At 38.2% G+C, this 15896-nt stretch overlaps 1 protein-coding gene across 5 annotated transcripts in view; it reads right to left on the reverse strand.

Annotated features, from left to right (window-relative positions):
- MAST4 (microtubule associated serine/threonine kinase family member 4) overlaps positions 1-15896 on the reverse strand; it is a 234460-nt gene that overhangs the window by 31484 nt on the left and 187080 nt on the right. For all 5 annotated transcript variants that reach the window (XM_014965031.1, XM_014965035.1, XM_014965032.1 and 2 more), the window contains 3 exons: positions 13480-13612; positions 8648-8715; positions 6728-6813 (listed from right to left, as the gene is read on the reverse strand). In XM_014965031.1, the coding sequence (XP_014820517.1) occupies positions 6728-6813; positions 8648-8715; positions 13480-13612 (287 nt within the window). The remainder of the gene's footprint in view (positions 1-6727; positions 6814-8647; positions 8716-13479; positions 13613-15896) is intronic.

The following is a 15896-nucleotide window of genomic DNA, read 5'->3' on the forward strand; positions in this document are numbered from 1 at the left end:
GCCCCCCCCCCGCCACAGGTATATCAAATGCTCTCAGCTCAGGCAGATTTTGGGCGTTTCCCTCAACAGAGCATTACATACAAAACCCAGCTATGGCACAGTGTTATAAATCATTCTGACAAACGCTTATTCTCTAAATGTGCTGTCAGGTAATTATGAGTCAGACTCCATCCAGGGGATTTTAAAACATGTCACAGGTTTCTCATGAAGGTTGCTCAGAAGCTGCTCGATGGGGTGACTCCCTCATCGCCAGGTGCAAAATCTTCTGTTCTTGTTCAGTCCCTGACATCAGCATTGATCCGTATCGGGGGTAGGTCACCAGCAGGTAATCCAAAACAAAGATCACCGCCTTAACTGCACAGTAACGTGGGATTAAGATGCATTTTGACATGCAGAATTTCCACTGGGGTACTGGGTACAAAGTTTACTGTAAGCTTGGTTAGGAAAGGTCAGGGCAGTGAAGGAAGCAAAGTGAAAGAAAACCTCACATGGACTAACCTTCTTTCTTTCAAGGCTCAGGAGAAGGAATCACCCTGCTGTGAAACACTGACACAGGAAGTTACTGCTACGTTTCTCAAAATCCCTCGAAGCAAATCCTGAAAATGCTTGCCTTGGTTGAAACCTACTTTGTAGCATTTAATACCTATAGCATTTCCAGTATATAATTACCACAGTAGTGAGTATTTATGGAAAGAAAGGACTAAAAGAAAATAGGAGAGGTGGGAGGAGGGGGGAAATGGGACATAATTATGCAATTTTTAAATTCAATTTGTTGTCCCCATGAGGCCCAATTATCAGCACACAATTATTTATTTAAACACAAAAAGCAATTCTTGCCTTACTACTTCTATGAAGATCTTCCCACAGCTACCAAAGTAAAAGACACTGAAGAATCAACATGTTTCTGCTTTCCTTTGTGGAGGAAAAACTTTTTCTAGGCAAGAAAGTTTCTCTTACTGATTCCAAAAAGCTTTCATTAATCCCTTGTTCTTGTCTGAGCACAGGGCAGGTAAAAGACATTACATCACTATGAAAGTAGGGGAAAACCACCTTGGGCAAAACCCACGATAAACCCCACCCTTCATGCCTCCTACAAAGTCTCACTCCCTCCTGCTTCTCCCAAGCCGGAATAAAGACCGAATTATTCAGCTCCATTACTCCTCCCTGCTGGCTTCACGCCTTTTGTCCTCCTGCACTTCTTCCTACTGCTCCCCTCACACTCACTTCTCTCTCCACCCCTTCACCACAACTCTTTTCCTTTGCTTTTCTTTCCTTACATTCTGGTTTTCCTCTCTCTTTTCTTGCTATCTCCTGTCAGTCAGTCTTAACTTCTTAATCTCTTGTAATTTCATCCTCTCTTTTCCCTATTTCAGTGCCCCTGCGTACTCCTGGCATGCAGAAGTGTGTCTGAAGTCGCAATCCTTCAAGAAAAATTAAGTTATAGGAATGAACTGAGGACTGCCCAAGGACTTGGTATGCGTATCTTTCTCAGAGCTTTAATTTGGACAGTGCGCCAAGATGAACTCTTGAAAGACTGATACGAACCAGAGCATATTGTTATATCATCACAATAAATCCCATCTGTAGATCATGTAGATCTGCAGGGTCATTACTACCACATTTAAAGATGAAGAACCAGTAAGTTTTAAGGACCATCTAGTCCCCTCTCCTAGCCCCCATATCTGGGACATGTTGGCTATATTTCCGCAGCTCTTTAAAGTTCGTTTTCCAGTCTTACAGTCGCAGGGCAGCTAATTGTATAACTTTCCACTAGGATTCAGTTACCTACAATTCCCCAGAAAAAAGCTTCAAGTGTACCAGACTCACAAGACAACTCTAACACAACTACACATGCATACCCTGTTTATGCCATATTAAATGCCATTAAATGATCTTCAACATACAGAAGTGTCTAACATCGCTTATTCACATCCTCTGATGACAGTAACCCCAGACAATGGCGTTTATGCTTTACAAAGAAAACTATGCCCCAGCCAGCAGCATATTATTCCTGCAGAATAGTGCAGAAATAAAGCATCCACAGCAGAGCGTGTCTTCCAAGCCCCTGGACAACATGCAGAGCCTCCTCTCAGCAATATTTCAGACTTATCCTAGTCTGCTGAGAAGCAAATGAGAAGCTGGCCATCTGAAGAAGACAACACGATAGCTGTGATCCTTCTCTCACTGCTGATAGTAGTCCTGATTGTTCCAATATGTCACAAGTTTTGACTAATAAACCCACCTCTACATACCTATCAGGAGCAACGCCTTCTATCTTTATAGCAGCTAGTAAACACAGATGCAAAATGATGAGGCTACTGTTCAGATCTCCTATGGTAAACTGTTCTGTATTTGCACAAGAAACACTTGAGAAATTGAGCTCCTCACCAGTTTGCAACGTGCTGCAGATTCAGGAAGGACAGAATTCAAGACCTCCAACATAGTAACAACCCTTCTCTACCACAAAGAGAATTGCATTAGCTAACAATATTAGATCCTCATACATATATTAGCTACAGAAGAAAGGTAAGGCACCTGGCCTGTGCTGTACTGGGAAGGAAGGCTTACTTGATGGCAACAAAGTGAATGGGTTCAGAGGTCATCATTTTGCAGTAAGTCCACAATAAATTATAAATATACCATCGCTAGCATAAAATCTGCCAGCCTCTACTTCCTGAACTGCTCTTTAAAGCTATGGGCTTCTAGGAATCACAGCCTCTTACTCTGCATAGACCAGTCACCCACAGGGGTAAAAGAAAAAAGGGAGAAGACTACAGCTTGCTAGACCTATAGTCCATTTAGAGGTGGTGCTACTGAAGTGAACCTACAAAGCCACACTTTCCTCTATCCTCTTCCATTTCTGGACTGGTGACTGCCAGGCTGATATGAATTAATTTGATTGACGGTGTGTTGTTCTGCAGCTGGGTAACTTTCTCAGTCCCATTCCCGATGCAACTACACATGAGCAAGTATTGCCAGCCAAGCGGAGAAGGGACAGGAATGAGCGCTCACAGGTTAGAGGCAACAGCTGCTCAACCCAACACTGCCTTAAATTTATCAAGAAAACACCATTAGCCAGTATGTCATGTACATATTGACATTACCATCTTTGTAGAAGTAAAAGCAGGCAGGTGCACAAGTGGTATAATGTATTTGCTTTAAGCAGATACAGTTATACATTAGTGAAAAGCAACTGAACATCTCGCCCTCCTGAAATCAAATGTAATCTTTATTTTGTTGAGCTGGTTCAGTAAACCAGGCTGACGCCACCTTGAAGAGATGAACTGCTACCTCTTGCAAGCTGGAATATGGAAAAATGTTGCTGGGATTGCAGTAAAAAGTTTAAAATTTGGGAAGTATGAAAAGTTTTGGCTGGCTGAAAAAGAATCAGAGAGACAGCTTGTGAAACCATTAATGACTTGGCCAGCATCCTACATGCTTACTGATTCACAGCTTGTTTAACTTCTTGTATATTCCTAGGCATTCCCAAAAGCCTGATACACCTCATCTACTATACAGTCATTTAATTGCACTACAAATGAGTTTACCCAATCAATTAAAAGCAGAGAACTGCTAAGATATTTACTCAAACCTTCATAAAACCAATAGTTTATATTTAAACTCATCAAGTTTAACACATCTGACAAATCTCTGCTACAGCATGCCAAGACCAACAATTACCCTGTCAAAGCCTTCCATTTCACTAATGAAGGCAAAAACTCTACAGCAAAATCAAAGACAGCAGAAAGTATGTTTTTAAAACTGGTTCAGAATTAAACCCAACATTATAGCCTCAAAATAAAATATTACAATAGCATACTGAATCTTTAATGTCAGAGCACAAAATATGCCCACTGACATATTTTTGAGAATAAATCAATGAAGCACAGGCAGAATTCACTCATATTTAGGTTATTTCAAAAAATTAATGGTCTGGAAAAGCACAGAAGAGAAAAAAAATAATTTGTGTAGCATAACAACAATAGCTTCTATTTCAGCTGCTTATACTTGTAAATAAACTGCAATAAATGCCTATGGGACAGTTTATTGCTTTGTATTCACAGATGGAACAGGTATTATTGCTTTATTGCACTCAATTTTGTATACGGGTTAGAGAGTATTTAGGTTAACATGATGTGTTCTCCTTTAAACTTGACCGTAACTTTTGAGCAAATTAACCAACAACTGTATTGGTGCCAATAGAAAAAAAACCCCACTTTAGAGATCAAAAAATGGTCTGTTGATATTACAGTCCCACTTAGCTGATATACCACATTGGAGACCATCAAGCACACTGATACTTTTGAAAAAGTAATATCCTAGAGAAATTAGGAGCACAAGCCTCCTTAACTTACAGTAATTGGGTGAAGTGACTAGGTGCTAAAATCACATTTAAAAGTGAGTAAATACTTTTAAGTTTATTGTTGTACTGTTCACTGAGTGTGCTCCTTTTCCTCTACATTAATAAGAGGCTATACCTTTGTTTTCTTTCTCGTTCTTATTTTTTCTTCTAAGAAGTAACTATTTAAAACAAAAATCTAAACCAATAAAACCTACTTTGTTATTGTTTGCTTAAGGATGGAAGTAATAGCACTCTACTAAACTGATGAGACTTTCAATTTCCACTTTGAATACTACCACAGTACACTCCACCAGCCTACTCCTGTTTTAACATTCGCTAAAGACAATAATGATTCACTCAGAATCCGGATACACTCCAAGCTGTTCACCCTCTATCAGCTCTCCTTTTCCTCACAAATTTGTTGTTTATCCAATTTGTATGACATTTATACTGCCAATTTTGCTTATTATGGGCATTAAAAAGGTGTTTCGTAAGTTTTGATTTTCCTTGCCACAAACATGAGGGGAAAAAGTCTTAACATGCCTACATCGAGCATGCCATAGAAAGCCATGGCTTTTCATACTTCTCAGCTTTTCAGATCTTTATTTGTCTCTGGTTTCAAATGGACAGTTGCCTCCAATCTGTATTTCTTAAAGGCTCATCAAGCCTCCTTCTGACTCTAACACCTATGGAGCAAGAGCCACAGGTCTGCCAAACCACTGACTTTAAGTGCCCGGACTCACACTGCTGGTTGCAGCATGCCCTTCCGCAGCTGCTCCCTTCTCTCCCCATCCATCAGCATCCTAAAACTGCTGGGAAGCCAGGCAGGTCTAGCGATTCAAACATCCTTTCCTCCAACAGGGACCTGCCACACATGGTGGTTCTTAACCTCCTCCAGGTAAGATGAAGAGGAAATTGTGTGGGAGATGAAAGGAGGATCTGCCAAGGAAAGATAAAGGGATGCAGCCAGGGAGGGGAGCAGCAGCTACTGCCAACTGGTGGAAGAAAGGCTTTGAAGTCCTGGGGTAGTTGGGAGAAACTGGAATATGGTAAGTAATGAGTTTGCCTAGGGAGAAAATGCCTGAGAAAATGAATTGTACAGAGGCTGACTAGTGAGAAGTTGTATTTGGATATTTACAGAACTTTAAAGCAACTTATGCTATTTCCTTCAGGCTTTTTTGCTGAGCTATGTGAGCAGGTCTGGACACAAATAATAGCCTCCACACAAGCTATCATGACCAACGAGGCAGTACTAAACGCCTTCTGTCCCAGAGCTCAGGGTTACCTTTACCTAAACACGATCAGAGAGTATTACTATGCCCATCAGCCTCAGGCCATTAAAACGGCACTTAAAAAACTCCAGTGGATAGACCACAGGTGCTTTCTCTTCTATGTCCAAAGGCTCTTCCAAGAGGTCGTTGCTGCTTCCAACCTCAAGCAGAGGTAGCGCAGGGTACGTATGGCCACTCTCGTGGGGTCTGTGCTGGAACACAGCACAGCCCTCTCCACCGCTGGGCTGTGACTGGCTCATTCGGTCACAGCATCCTCACCTCAAGGCAGAAACCCCTCTTTTTCAACCCATTACATCCCTCCTGGTCCTGCAGATTACACAGCCTAACAGTTCCTGTGCTGATACATTTCAGTACAGAGGAAGAGCCAAATCAAAGGTCTAATATATAGTATCTGATCAGAAAAGGTGACCGAAGACAGACTTCTGGTTGCTGATATACACAATCCCTGCACTGGTACTGATACACAGTCCCTGGTACTTCTGGAAAATATGTGTTTATTTTAAAGCCCAGGCTGACATAATTTTCCCTTGGTATTCTAGAATATCTCCAGATGACATACACACCACTGAGCACTAAGCTGTGCATTCTCCAAGCACGCAGAAATGAACCAAGTAATAGCAAAACCTTAAAAACTGACTGGTTAAAATTTGAGCACAGAAGAATGTCCACAGAGAAGCAACAAAACTGTGTTGCCCTACTTAAGTAAATTTGTTTCTATTTCAATGATATTTTTAGACACAGTTTTATTCTGCTTTACATCTGCATAAACACAGGCTGTTTCCAGTATCATAAAGGTGGCTTCAAATCTGCCTTTGGATTTATTCAGACTTCACTTTTGGCATTACATGATACCTGCTTTTGAAATATCTTCACGATGTAATATTCAGTATTTAAGTAATTCATTATTGCCTAGCAGGCTTTCTGAAAAGTTTTTCTTGTGAACTTCAAGTCTTAGCAACAAAACAGAAAAGCAGAATGAAAAAGGCAGCAGTGCAAACAAACTCCCTCAAATAAACATCCATGCAATAAGAAATAATGAGAAGTTAAGCAAAAATGAAATGCCAAAGAGCTGTTACAGTCATGGATTACTCACCCGTAAGCTCCGTTACTAATCAGTTTAATTGTTTCAAAATCACTTTCCCGAGGTTTTCTCTGCAGCTTCAGTGAGGTATTAGAGCTCTTCAAAGTAAAAGAGGAGAAAGCACAAAGTTACAGCATTTTTTTCAAAATCAGGGAAAAATAAACAACAAACAAAACCCCACTATCACCAGGCTGTCACACCCTGATGAACTGGCTAAAAGCTCTGACCAGTTAGCCACACAGGTAGCACAGAGAGGGACCCGAGGGACTCCTGAAGCAAAACTACTTTTTCATCCAAAAGGTATACATCTGCTTATCTACGTGCACAGGTTACAGCAGACAGGCGTGAAGGCTGCTGGTAAAGAAGTTACTGGCAATTCCTATTCAGAGTTACGGACTTCTATGAATCCCACCAGGCACTCATTGGCCATTGCCTTCCCGTTTTAGTAAATTTGACTCTGGTAGTACAGCCTAGTAGTCACAAAACGTCTCACTCATTCAAATAACCTTCTGCACATTTTGAACTAATGTTAGGACAGACTGTGATATAACTTAGGATAGACTGTGAAAAGAGACACAAAATGAAAGAGAAAAATATGGAAGAAAAAATGCAGCAATTTTATCATTGCACAGGTCCCTTTCACCTACTTGCATGCCAGAACATTTTCAAAATGGAGTAGTTCTAAGTACCACACTTTCTAGCTTTAATTTTTAATTAATCTTGAAGATGTGTGAATAAGAATTGGGGTGCAGGGGGCATGATGAGGGCATAGGACTTCAAATTCAGTATTCCAAATCCATAAGATCCTTTTCAAGATGTTTTCCCAGCTCCAAGAAGTTCTATGATCCCTATCCAGGCAGTTTGGTAATAGTTAAGGTTGAAAGTAGACCTGGTTGGAACACTTTCAATTAAATGCTTGCTAAAGAAAATCCAGTGCAGGAATATAAGTGAATATGTTAATATAATGAACTACAGAGGAGCAGAGAGAGGTGATTTATTAAATTGTTTAGCCTGCTTGTCTGCCAGTACAGGATTATTCCTAATTGTGTATTTACGATGATTTTGAATGGTCCTCTACTTTAAAGTTATGCTTCCTGTCACTTCCCATGTGTGTTTATTCCACAGCTACACTTTGAGAAAATGTTTCCAAATATTCACCCTATATTTTTCTTTACTGATTTCATTTCATCACCTCCCCTATTTACATTACTTTATTACACTGCACAATCCTTCCTGTATTTCTTCAACATTTGCACAACACAAATATCTTTACAATTACAATTTCTTAGGTATTGCTAAGCTAGTTTGCACCTTCGATTCTCCTAATCACTTCAGCACTTCTTTTAAGTCTTCTAGCTATTCTTTCTGTTCTTCCTCCAATTTGTCAGTATCCTTCCACTAAATACCACTCAATTCTAATAGACAATCTTCAAGACTGCAAACTAGCTTTCTGAATCCAGGCTAACTTGCTCATTTCTTCCTTGTCTCTTCACTGGATCTGTTCAGAATCTCCCAATTCGATCATTAGCTGCCTCTGTAAATGGACTGTTATAAAATCTGTTTTGAATACTATATTTTGTATGAAATGCTTTAAAAGTCCTTCTAAAAGAAAAGTAAGTACATTAAGCAAACAGAAATAAAAGCAGGAAATGTAGATTTTGTGGTGAAACAATTGCCATGTGGTGAACACTAACTTTGTGAAAGATACTGCACAATCTAGGAAAATAGGTGGAAAGTTTTGTTGTAATATTTTTGTGAGTTTTCTGGCTACTGAGAACCACCGTGTTAGTCTGAGGATTAACCACTGTTCTATTCAATCTCTTTACATATACCAGTAGGAAATATAACAGGTCAGGGCCAGAGGGAACACAACACATTTATTTTTCCACGGCTCAGATTCAGCAAAAATGGCAACATAACAGGAAAACTTACATTTATTGATTCATCCAGTTCCAGAGTTTCTGCTGTCCCACTGTCACAGCTAGCTAGCTGAGCTATTTCTGGAAACAAAGATCAGAAACTTCACTTTAAACTAGAGCAAATACAAAACTAAATGAAGCACAGAATAGTCGAGAATTGATGTTTTTCTGGAATACTGTAATAATTCCCAAATAACTTTTAGGGCATCTCCAATAATATATAAAAAAGTCCTATCCGACAAATTAAGACCTGCTATTCAATGCCCATGTAATCTTCCACTGAATAATTCAGACAGCATGAATCAATGAAGAGTGACATTACCAATGCTGAGACATGGAAACTCTGATTTATATCACATCTGAGCGTCATGGGAAAGACAGCACTAGTCTGCTAAAACTCCCGAGGATCTCAGCTCCTGAGGGGTTCATAGTAGGCCCCATCTTTGCTGGACTCCTTCACAGTTAGAGCAAACAGCTTCTAGTTTAGACACGGATGGGCTCCAAATGGTTTGCATCTTCTACACAAAAATGCTGGTATGCTTAACAGAACAAACAACCTAAAAGCCATTTTCTTAGAAGCTTTTCATGTATGGAGTCACTAATATAGATAACTTCTCTGATAAACTAAGATTTTTTTGGAGTCTACAACTTGACCTGGTTGTCCCTGCCAGGGTCAACGTATGCTGCAGAGCTCTTAAGCCCATCCTGCTCTTCAGGGGCACAGTAACTAAGAATTCATCTGGGAAATAAAAGCTAAACAGGACAGCTGGTAGCTTAAAGGCCCTGGGAGGCTTAGTATTATTTAAATCATATACATAGTTAATTATATACTCCACATAGCCAGAGATGCACATTTTATCATAATTATGTGCTGGGGATCAGAGATAAGACCACTTGAAATTTGTGAGATGTATTTTTAGCTCTGGACTGTTAAGTGAATTTATGAATATGAAAAAAACCCTAATATTCACATAGAACATCTAAACTGGATTTTTCTGTATAATAATAACTATTACAAGTGAAATTCCGCGCAACACTTACTGTAATCATTATGACCAAATTAACCACACAAATCATTTTCTGTTGCAACAGATAAGATTCAAGGAATAACTCTTATTTGCAATCATGGTCCAAAACACAACGTTCGTAAAGTGTAAGAATCAGAGGTAATGAAAGTGTCACTTCAAAAAATAAATGGATCTTTAAAAGCTAAAAACATTCCAAAAATTCTGAAATCAATAAACAGTGGAAAATATCTGCACTGCGAACAAATAAATCTTAAAAAAAAATAAAAATAAAAAGAGAGCTTAAGCTACAAAGATACAGGCCAAACTTGAAACGTTAGTGGATTTCCCTGGCAAAAGTCACAGTTTGGTGAACGTGGGGTTTTTATAATAGAAGTGCTGATGAAACCTTTAATGTATGGATGAGAACCAAGCAAGCTAGAATAATATACTTTGACAGCCTTCTCAAGTGAGATTATTTTCATAAATAGCAAATTAAAATGAGCCATTTTTAAACAGAACTTTTGCAATATAACCATTATCTGAGAAATACATATTATTTGCAAGCAGTAGGTAGTAATGGAATGGAACCAAGAGTCAGCTTTTGAAACAGGGAGCTATGGAACCATTTTGCAATGCCTGAAGAGATTTTTAAAACTCATCTAAATACCATTAAACATCTGCCCTTTTTCTTTCATTGATTTAAACCATTTCTGAAGACTCATGATTCAAAAAGGTAAAGACGGTAATTTAAAAACCATGGGGAAAAATTTCTCCCTGGGGAACTCTTCAGAAATGCAGCCACCAGTCTCTGCTAAGTGATGAATCTGTTGTGGTATTGCTTTCAGTACAGTATAAATTTATCTAGCATTATCTCCAAGTAATGCATGCATCATTTCACTCAAAGAAAGGACACTACAGCTATAGCAGCAAACAAAGGAGATAAGTACAGAAAGGTCTAAAGTAGTAGTTTGCTTTTCTCCACAAAGGAAGTAAAATCCTTTGCACGGACATTTATGAACATTGCAGACATAATTTAACAGATTAGTTGGAAACAATTCTGTGTTTCAAGATAAGTGGCAATACTGGAGTGGGCTTTGTTTGTTTTCAAAAACTTGGTTCTTCTTCTATTTAAATATTTTAAAATATTTTTTGGCTTTGCATACAAGTAATTAAAAGCTGTCTCAGGAAGATGTTCTTCGCGCTTTTTTTTTTTTTTTACAAAGGCCCTGGGAGGCTTAGTATTATTTAAATCATATACATAGTTAATTATATACTCCACATAGCCAGAGATGCACATTTTATCATAATTATGTGCTGGGGATCAGAGATAAGACCACTTGAAATTTGTGAGATGTATTTTTAGCTCTGGACTGTTAAGTGAATTTATGAATATGAAAAAAACCCTAATATTCACATAGAACATCTAAACTGGATTTTTCTGTATAATAATAACTATTACAAGTGAAATTCCGCGCAACACTTACTGTAATCATTATGACCAAATTAACCACACAAATCATTTTCTGTTGCAACAGATAAGATTCAAGGAATAACTCTTATTTGCAATCATGGTCCAAAACACAACGTTCGTAAAGTGTAAGAATCAGAGGTAATGAAAGTGTCACTTCAAAAAATAAATGGATCTTTAAAAGCTAAAAACATTCCAAAAATTCTGAAATCAATAAACAGTGGAAAATATCTGCACTGCGAACAAATAAATCTTAAAAAAAAATAAAAATAAAAAGAGAGCTTAAGCTACAAAGATACAGGCCAAACTTGAAACGTTAGTGGATTTCCCTGGCAAAAGTCACAGTTTGGTGAACGTGGGGTTTTTATAATAGAAGTGCTGATGAAACCTTTAATGTATGGATGAGAACCAAGCAAGCTAGAATAATATACTTTGACAGCCTTCTCAAGTGAGATTATTTTCATAAATAGCAAATTAAAATGAGCCATTTTTAAACAGAACTTTTGCAATATAACCATTATCTGAGAAATACATATTATTTGCAAGCAGTAGGTAGTAATGGAATGGAACCAAGAGTCAGCTTTTGAAACAGGGAGCTATGGAACCATTTTGCAATGCCTGAAGAGATTTTTAAAACTCATCTAAATACCATTAAACATCTGCCCTTTTTCTTTCATTGATTTAAACCATTTCTGAAGACTCATGATTCAAAAAGGTAAAGACGGTAATTTAAAAACCATGGGGAAAAATTTCTCCCTGGGGAACTCTTCAGAAATGCAGCCACCAGTCTCTGCTAAGTGATGAATCTGTTGTGGTATTGCTTTCAGTACAGTATAAATTTATCTAGCATTATCTCCAAGTAATGCATGCATCATTTCACTCAAAGAAAGGACACTACAGCTATAGCAGCAAACAAAGGAGATAAGTACAGAAAGGTCTAAAGTAGTAGTTTGCTTTTCTCCACAAAGGAAGTAAAATCCTTTGCACGGACATTTATGAACATTGCAGACATAATTTAACAGATTAGTTGGAAACAATTCTGTGTTTCAAGATAAGTGGCAATACTGGAGTGGGCTTTGTTTGTTTTCAAAAACTTGGTTCTTCTTCTATTTAAATATTTTAAAATATTTTTTGGCTTTGCATACAAGTAATTAAAAGCTGTCTCAGGAAGATGTTCTTCGCGCTTTTTTTTTTTTTTTACAGCAATGAATACAGTGATTCCAAATAATTCTCTTTGCAACCAGCTAATTCCAGGGCATAAACTCATAGTGCCATTCTTTTATTTTTGCTTAGGAAATGTCCTTGTATACAGAGGCACCAATTTAAAACCCAACCCAGATCATTTAAGAAGTCATTGCATGGTGATTTATACTGCTTATAAATACTACTTTTTGTAGGAAGGCAGAAAAGCATTAATAAAAATCAGATGGCCTGAATTATTTTATCACAAATCTATACACACATTAAACTTTAAAATGATACACAAAATAATTCAATTGCCCAAATCTCCAACTGAACCACAGATGAGTAATCCATAAATCGTACACCCCCAGTATTTACCGACATGTATTACCACGCCCTCTCCTAGAGATCCCCCTTGTCCTGGGTGATAACACAGAAGACAACCTAAAAGGCACTAGCTAGACTCATTTTCCACAATGGCATTTCTACCAATTTCTTCCAAATTGCAGGATTAGCACTAAACACAATGAACCAATTTCCACTTGTCACCAGTGACAGAACTCGGTCTCAGGATGAAGGGAAGATGGTCTGATTAGGAGACAGAAGTAATTTTAGTTTTTCCAACGCTATCCTTAAAAGAAAAATCACGCAAGCAAAAATTACGCAATGACAATAGCTCCACTGGAACCCAAATTCTCCCTATAAAAGTCCTCAACACGGACACACTAAGTTACTCAGAAAAAACATTCTGGGAATATTTAGGAATCTCCCATAGGAATGTGAGATTTTATTCCCAGGGCCTCTAAAATGGGGAGGCAGGGACACTGACGGGCAAGTAACACCTCAGCCCAGTTTCATTTATACATATGGTTGGTTAACAGTCACCATCAAATTATACCAGTATGTTTCAGCTAGAGCTGAAAGAAGAAAGTTGCGTTGCCAGGCTGGAAGAAGACGACAAGTACCATTGGCACAGTGTATTTGTGAATGACATTCACAACAGAAAAATCTCAAACGATCTTTTTTATGCCTTCAGGCTTGTGAGAGAATTGTGAGGGTTAGCAAATGCTTGTTCTGCTACCATCTTTACTTTGAGTCTTTTCAGGTACACACAGGTTATCAGAATTGTAAAATACATTGAGAAGGAAGAATCTAGGAGCCTTTAGTTGGACCAGGAGATGCACTTACCTTCCAGAGGATCTTTATTTAAGCCCAGCTGACTAATAATATATCGAGGGATGTCTGTTTTAATGCCTTGTCCCTCTTTAGCGTGGCCTTCAGCTGCTTCCAAAAGGTAGTAAAACTCTTCAGGATCAAATTCCTAGAAGAAAGATAATCACCATCATTCTCTGCAGAAACTGAAGTGTTAAAGCCTAACACAAAAACTTCCTTTGCTTCTTCTACTGGAAATATTTGACATTTTCCTTAGCAAAAATAGTACCTCTTTCTTTATTGCTAGTAGTCTATTGCTCTATTATGACTCCTATACAATCTAACATGCTGTAAGCAATGAAATTTCATACCACTATTTCAGAGCACTACTTTGTAAGAATGGTAAGTTCTTTGCTTGCATTTTCCATAATATTCAGAGTGAAAAGACCTGTAAGCAACAGCGATTTGACATATAGAAGACTACCTCCCTGTAGCTCCTTATGTATAAAAATCACTACTGATATAAAGAATTTAAATATATTGTTCTCAATTTTTATTTCTAAATAAAATTTTGAAGTATTTTTAATCAATATATATGCACTATATTTTATGGAAAATACCATTAAATAAATCACTATTCTTAAAGCAAAGCCAGAATTGTCAGTTGCTGAAAACAACATTTGAAGTTCATTGATCCAATTGTTCCAAAGCTAGAAATGAAATATCCTTCTTTGGGAACCAACTATATTAACTATCACTTAATGTGTAAATGGCAAGCCTCAAAGAGGACAAAAAAAAAAAAAGGAACTCAAAACCCTGCCTATCCCCCAAGTTCCTTAGAAATGTAGAATGTGTTTATTTTACTACCTTCATAGATGATAAAAATAGGAAAGCATCAAAAGGAACAAGGAAACTTATTAAAAGGTTTGATTTTTTTTTTTTTTAAATAGACTTTCTCTATCTTCCAGCATGAATTCATACCAAAACATCTCACGTTGCCATGACATTCTTCAAGATGTTTGTGCCAACCATCGATCACAACAGGGACAGTGCTTAGTAGAGTGAGAGCCAGTCAGTCATGAAATATTGATGTAACAAAACAGACTTCCTGCTGGAGTAAGTCTGTTCTGTCAAAAACACCTGCAGAAGCCAGGCAGACCACAGAGCTAGTTAGCTCCCTGCTGGTCATTTCCTGGCCTCCCATAACTCCATGGGGCTTTAGTCTTTGTGCTGAGTCACAAGGCTCCTGCCCGAGCTCCTCAGGCTACCCAGCACTTGGAACTCAACATCCCAACCAGGAAGACAGCTTGAGAAATTAGGCATCATGTTTCGTTTTGGAAGCATCCAAACTGCTGCAGCTACCAGCAGGAGTTGCAGTGTGTCAAATGAAACGTCTTTGGAATTTCCAGTCTTATGGAAACAATCTTAGTTTTTCATTTGTCATGAAACAACTTTCAACATCTCCAGCCTACTCCAAAGGAGCCCACGAACTGCCCAAACTCCCTTAGCTAGCTCAAAGTCTCAGGATGCTGCTGAACTGCCTAATAATCTGAATAGAGTTTATTAAGCATTATTACATGCTGTTTTAGCCTTACTCCCCTCATCTGACATGCTGTCCCACGCTGCATCTCTTATATGTTACTCCTTGGCACAGAAGAACACATTACACACATGGTAATGTGTGCCAAGACCTCCTATCTACCTTCATCATGAGAACATCATCATCTCCTTACCTGCTGCCATGGCAGATGCACAGCTCCTCCACTTGCTAGTTAAGTCAAGGTAATTTCAAAACAGATACTTTTAATCATACGAATAGCTCTGTGTGCATATATATATAAAAATATATGCACGCATATATACATACACAAATGCAAATAATTAGAAGCAACAGATTTATTCTCTCATCTTCTAACTCTGTTTCATTTTCCAAGTACAAATGGACAAAAATCTTTCAATATGTGGCAATAGCTCTTGGCACATATGAAACTGAAAAAGCTTTATTCATATGATTAACAAGCGAATAAAAACAGGAATTCACATACTGGGAACTCCTGAGCCAAGACCACCATCAGAAAACTGAAAGCATTATTGCATCGTATCTGAAACATCTCATGACAAAACTGCTGGATTTATTTCCTACGATGCTATGAACTTTCTTACAGAGGCTGAAGTTTTCCATACCTAGTATCTATTAGACAGACATTCTAAAATATCAGCCAATATTATTCAGAAGTTTCCAGAAGGATTTATGGAAGAAGTGATTGTAGTGACATTTATGGAGTAGGTTTAACATCTTCTTGCATGAGTAATGTATTGGTTTTCTGACAGTATGCCTAAACTTGCTCAAGCTACCTGCCTCTGTAGAAACAAACTGGGCAGAGCTGTTACATTCCAGCTTACAGCTCCTAAAGATCCCATCTAAAGTAAGAACACTGTAAGGAAGCTGTGCT

This window comes from Calidris pugnax, unplaced genomic scaffold (genome assembly GCF_001431845.1).
Source record: "Calidris pugnax isolate Ruff unplaced genomic scaffold, ASM143184v1 scaffold273, whole genome shotgun sequence".
Taxonomy (NCBI): domain Eukaryota; kingdom Metazoa; phylum Chordata; class Aves; order Charadriiformes; family Scolopacidae; genus Calidris; species Calidris pugnax.